This window comes from Propithecus coquereli, unplaced genomic scaffold, assembly GCF_000956105.1.
Source record: "Propithecus coquereli isolate 6110/MARCELLA unplaced genomic scaffold, Pcoq_1.0 Scaffold40, whole genome shotgun sequence".
NCBI lineage: Eukaryota > Metazoa > Chordata > Mammalia > Primates > Indriidae > Propithecus > Propithecus coquereli.
The window spans coordinates 1,756,434-1,762,600 of NW_012149730.1; the positions used below are offsets into that span (position 1 = coordinate 1,756,434).

At 38.2% G+C, this 6,167-nt stretch overlaps 1 protein-coding gene across 1 annotated transcript in view; it reads left to right on the plus strand.

Moving 5' to 3' along the window:
* The window catches only part of CRYBG3 (beta-gamma crystallin domain containing 3), a 119,357-nt gene that overhangs the window by 64,935 nt on the left and 48,255 nt on the right, over positions 1 to 6,167 (plus strand). The window contains exon 12 of the mRNA XM_012652802.1: positions 830 to 956. Coding sequence (XP_012508256.1) covers positions 830 to 956 — 127 coding nt within the window. The remainder of the gene's footprint in view (positions 1 to 829; positions 957 to 6,167) is intronic.

A 6,167-nucleotide genomic window follows, 5' to 3' on the forward strand; every position in this document is an offset into this window, starting at 1 on the left:
CTCAGAATTGTCTTCCTTGGAATTGGCCCAGTTGGAGGGGGTCCTTCCCTAACTACACAGTGCAGCTAAGGGCAGATTTAATCAAGTCAACCTGTTTTAGGAACCATCTTTGCACACATTGCATTAGATACCATGGATTACTCCATACAAAAACAAGTTTCATGGAGGAGTTTAACAACTAATGGTATTTCTAAGTTTTGCATTAGATGTCAAGAAGGTGGTGGGACCAACATTTCCCACCCGTAAGTGTTTACACATCTTTGTGTACATGTAGGGCACCGGGGCTAACACCAGCTTAGTCACATTTCTCAGTTCCTCTTTGCTAAACCCTCCTGTGTTGTTTTTTTGATCTGAAGCCTGGTGAGGGCTTCCCTTGATTTAAACTCTGAATAATAATATAATAGTCATTCTGTGGCTCTAGAAGGGCTTAATCAGTAAAATAAAAATGATTATTTTTGGATCTCAGTGTGGACTTTTAACTTCTCTCATTGGCTATATATGCTTTCTATTATTTTTACTTGGCAAACTATTCTCTGAGCACGTTGGGCTGTTATATAAGCAAGTCATACTACAAATATTTAATGAATATTGCTCTATTTCAATTCTCCAATTAACCTTTTGTTGGGAAAAGCCTTCAAACTATATAAACTATCAATCTACGAAGTACACACCATTTGTCTGTCTTTGTAAATGGAAACAAAACAGATGTGTTGCTTTTTAGAATATGTAGATGAGTCACTATGAGCTTTATCATGATTTTCTCTCTTTTGCTTTCTTGACTGCAGTTTTATCAATGGCTGGCTCAATTGGGTGTCCTCTATATTTCTAGGTGGGTTGCCTACGAAAAAGAACATTTTAAAGGCCAGCAATTCCTGCTTGAAGAGGGAGACTTTGAAGACAGTAATGCTTGTGGGGCATTAAGTGGCCCCATCTTGTCTTTCCGGTACTTACAAGCTGTAAGTTAACTTCCTTATCCTTAATTTTCAACCTGTTTTATCTGTTCGTGAAAATTGGACATGACCACTCATAGTATGTGAGGTTATAAAATGTTTCTAACACCCAAGAACATTAAACTGAACTGCCTATATGACTTGCCTGTTCTTAACTGCCATGAGTATTAGAGAAGATTTATTTTTACTTTTCATCCATTGTCATTTTTGAGCACCTGTTGTGGGTTTTGCCACTACACTGAAAGTCTAACACTGTTGTGTTAGATGTATGGTGCTAGGTGCTGGAGATTAGTGGCCAGAGGCTCAGTCCCAACATTCACAGAGCAGGCAGTCTGGTAGGGAAGATAGCACATATATGAATGTTGGATATCGTTTGACTATGATTGGATTAAGTACAGAGCACTCAGGATACTACCCAGAGAAAGGTCCGCTTGTCAGTTATCCCCCACTTGGAGTAGAGAGGGCTTTGTGGAATGGATGATAGTTGCACTGAAGTTTCGAGTTCAAGAAAGAGTTAACCCCAAGTGGAGAATTTCTAGGACAGAGTGAAGGAAAAAGGAAGTGCTGTTTAGGAAGAGATTAATGCATGTTAATGTATAAAGTAGGGCTGTAAGTCATTGATTCTCAACTAGGGGGGATTTTACCCCTTAGGGTATATTTGGCAGTGTCTGGGGACATTTTGGATTGTCATGTCTGGCGGATGGGATGCTACTGACATCTAGTGAGTAGAGGCAAAGGATGCTGCTAAAACCCTGCAATGTAAAGGACAGCCCACAGCAACAAAGAATTTTAGGGCTCAAAATGTTAATAGTGTTGGGGTTGAGAAACCCTCCTATAAGTGAAATATGATGTGTTTGGGGAAATGCGGTTAAGTTAGGAAGTTGGGAAGAACTTTGGGAAGATGAGTCCAGAGCCAGATAATGAGGGTCAGTATGCCATGTTAAGGAGTAAGATTTTGAGCCACTGATGGATTTGGGGCCTAGTGAGCATGACTGCGTTAATGGTTTAGAAGGATCTTTTTAGTGACTTTATCAAGTGAGTCGGAAACCAGTTCTACCTGAAGGAAATAGAGAACAGTCCACTGAAAATTAGGCACTGGGATTGCTTGAGCAATGGATAAATCACTTTTGAGGTATTTAGTCCACAATTCTAATACGCAAGGGCCACGGATTTTCTTTACTTAGCCATGCCTTTCTTGACCACTAAACGAAGGAAGCAAGATAAAATAAAAAGAGACTTCTTTTTTTTTTAGGTCATTGTGACCACATTCATTGAGGAAACCATAGGTCATTCAAAAGCATTGTCTAACCAGTAATGAATAACTTAAATATTTTCCCATATTATTTAAAAAAAAGAGTTGGATGGGGGCATTGCCAATGCTAGAAATGTTTAGCAATGAATGTGATGATATCTTCCAAAGATGGCTGTGAATAAAACAAGCAAACAAAACACAAAACCCCAAGTCCCTGTTTGAAATCTCCCAATAGTAGAGAACGTGAAAAGTTTTAACTACTGTAACTAGATAGCTAAATAATTAGGAGATATTTGATATAGATAGGGTCTCTAATACAGAGTAGAAAAATTGGCATAAATGAGCATGTTCATTACTGCTGCACACAAAAGTTTGGGCATATACAAAAATGATGACACAGTTTTGTTAGATATAAGTAAAAATGCCCTTCAAAGAAAATCTGTTTTCTTTAAATTATATTTTTTAAAAATTAAAATATTAGTTGTTAGCTTATAGTTAAAGATGTTATCATAGTCCTCATTATAATAATCCTAACATCTGTAAGGTACTTAACTACTGGCTTTACGTGTATACTTGAAGTAATAATCTTCACAAAGACTATGAGGTAGAAGCTCTTACGATTCATCTTACGGATACAGAAACTGAGGATCAAAGAGGTCAGATACTGTGCCCAAGTGTGAAGCTGTGGTTTCAGGGCAAGTCTTCCCTACCCCCATGTCATACTATCCATTTTCCATTATTGCAAAATGCTTAGACTTAAGCACCTAACAATGGGAGACTGGATTTTATTCAGTCAAAGGCTTATTAGCATTTCATTCGTAGCTATAAATACAGGGTCACATTATAGACCAATATACATATGTAACAAATAAGTATTTACATTATTTTCAGACACTTTATCATTTAAATTTTGTTCACTAAAATATTTTCAGATGAAATATACTAAACAATCTATACATATTTAGATAATATAAAATTTATATATGTATGTATTGTGAAAATGCTTTAAAAACTTGCTTATCAGGTTATATTTAGAAAAATTATATATTCCCCAGACATAGCATGTAATTGGGAAGGAGTTCTTAAAGCTCACGTGACCGTGACAGCCCTCGGTGAGTTAATAGGTAGAGCTATGTGAGACATTGTTTCCCCAGACAGACTCTCAGATGTCTCCAACCTGGGAAAGAGTGAAGCACTACATTTAAGATCTCAGTGGAAATAATGTAAAATAAACAAGAGGATAGATAGAAGAGTTGCATAATACAATGCAACTTTCAAATGTCCTGGCTCCAGTATATGGAATACTCTGGATCTACTAAGGTCAAATACCGGACATGTTCCTTAGGGATAATGTGATCTGTGTCATGGAGTGCTTCGGGGAGGACAACCAGAACTGTGTTCCTAATTCCAAATGAGTCATTCAGATACATTGACTTGGACTTGATTATTATTATTATTTTTTTTAAAAAAGGAGAGGACCAAAAGGAATGTATTTAGGCTCCAGGGATTAAGGAATTTTTATTCCTTGGCTTCCTCAATAAAACTTTCTTGGTGTGCTTGTTTTCCCTCAGTATTATACTAGCTTAACTTTTAGGCTTGTTTTTGTTATGATTTTCAGACTGTTGGCTTCTTTTCAGACCTCTGAAACCAGGTGGTATGCAGTAGAAACCATTTCTCCTAAGTTAATGGATACATCAGATCTCCAGTGGTGTCTCATACCATGTTGCCCAGTGGGGACTGTAGCACAAAAACTCAGTTGAGAGATTTTATGTACTTAAAAGTAATCAAATTACTGATCCTTAGGACTGATCTTTGGGCCTGAAGCACTGCTCATTAGTTTTCTCTAAAGTAGGGAGTATTATATCCAAGATTCTACTAACCTATCCAAGTGCTTTAAAATATAAAATGGAATAGAGTTTATAAGATCTTTCCATCATTGTTCATTCTTCTCAGGCATAAGAGCTCCATTTTACTCTGTGTGACTTTCAGAGTTATTTAATTGTGCCTAGAAAAGCAGGGAAGGTAGTAGCCTGGTAACCTCATAGGGCTTACTCTGGACATGACTTGATTGCCTATTCTGGTCACTTCCTGAAAAAGGCAGTTGGAAGTTTTTTGTTTTATGGATTTTTTTTCCTGTGTATTTTTTTTTTTTTTAACCAAACTTTGTACATGTGACCCATGGAGTTTCATTCCCAGGTGATTTGAGCCAGGACTGGCCTGTGACCCTGAGCACAGCAGTTGGCTTAGAGCTAGAGCTCTGCCCAGTGGGGACACCAAATTGAGGGCAACTAATTAAATAGACTAGCTATTGCATATGTGTAGGCTTGAGAGAAAAATGCAAAGAGGGACAAAACAGGAGAGTGGCTCAGAAGGGAAAAGAAGTATGTAGAAAAAGATGAAAGGCAAAAGCCAAAAGGCAAGAAGAACCATGAATAAACAAAAGTAGAAGACAGAACAGAGCGATGCCAATTAGGAGAATCCTGTGGCCCTTGGCCAGGTCCCTGAGAATGGTAGACAGTGTAGGAAGAACACAGACTCAAGCCATGTGAGTAAATTTACTTGTGAGTCCATATGCTGCCAGCATTTGTATTTGGCAGTGGGCCCCATGACAATAGGTCCCTCCTGCTCTGCTCATCTTCAGTCTGTGTTGCTGCCGGTGGCCTATACCTCCAGCCTGTTTCCCAGTTCACTGTCCTCACTACCACAACTCCCTGACAACCCACACAATACAATTTGTACAAATCATTGCTCAAGTAAAGTATATCCTGACACAACACAAATTGTGTCTAAATGACGGGGTACACACACAGCACGCAGGCACATATCTGTGTTCATAATGCTCTGTCCTTGTCCTGTTTTACTCCAAAATATCACAGTGATGATGACATATTTCAGCTTTTCCCTGCTCTCCCATCTCACAATTCTAACAGGGAGTAGAACAAGTAGTTGTAGGAGCAGAGGACATAGAAGCAGAGATAGAGAGCTCCAGAGTCACCAGAGTGGGAGAGGAGAGGTCCCTATAATTGAGAGCTGTTGAGGAACCTTCCTATTATGGTTGGGTGTGACTTTGTTGGTGATTGATACTGGTTCCCGACCAGGACCCAGACTGGGCTCCCTTCAGCCATCATCATCATCACATCATATCCTCAGAGTCACCTTGAGCTGGATAACACACTTTCAGGTTGCAAGGAACAGAGTCATGTCAAATTCCTGGGATGATGGAGGTTTATGTTGTCAATATAATCAAGTTTGTTGATGTGGCACCGAGGCATCGACGTTGTAAGTCATAGTTCAGTTAGGAAGCTTGTTTTGGGGACTTTAAGGTAGGTCACTTAGAGGCTATTGGAGCCCTGATTTCCTCATCTGGAAAATGGCACATTGTGTGTATGTGTGTTTAAAATCAAGAATTAGGAGAGCTCAAAAAAGATAAAAACAAAAGTGTTATGAAAATAAGGTGTTATGTTAATAAAAAGGGGGATTGTGATAATTATCAAGCATACATCTACTGAGGTGTCCTGGTTTTTAAGAACCGTGTGAAAGTAATAAAGGTGGCAGGTACTCTTAGGTTCCAAAGGTTTACTTTCAAGGAGAAATTGAAAACAATTATGGGTTAGAAATTATTTATCCTAAAGTTTGAAGTGAAATTTGACCCAGCTATGCCAGCAGTTTAAAAATCCTTGAAAAGTGACAAGTAGTATATGCAAGAGAATTTTTTTTAAACATATTTTCTCACTCTCCTGATAGATGCCTTGCCTTTTTTTTGCGGGGGGAGGGATTCTGTTTTGCTTGTTCATATAAAATGTGTTTACCTAGGAGTCTTATGTTCTTAGATTGTAATGTATTAAAAAGGGAAGAAAATTGATATTGTTAAGACTTACGGAAATTGATAGCATTTGATTTGATTTACATAAGATTTGATTTATGAACAATGAAGTGGGGAGAGAGGCTTTTTTAAAAAAAATGTA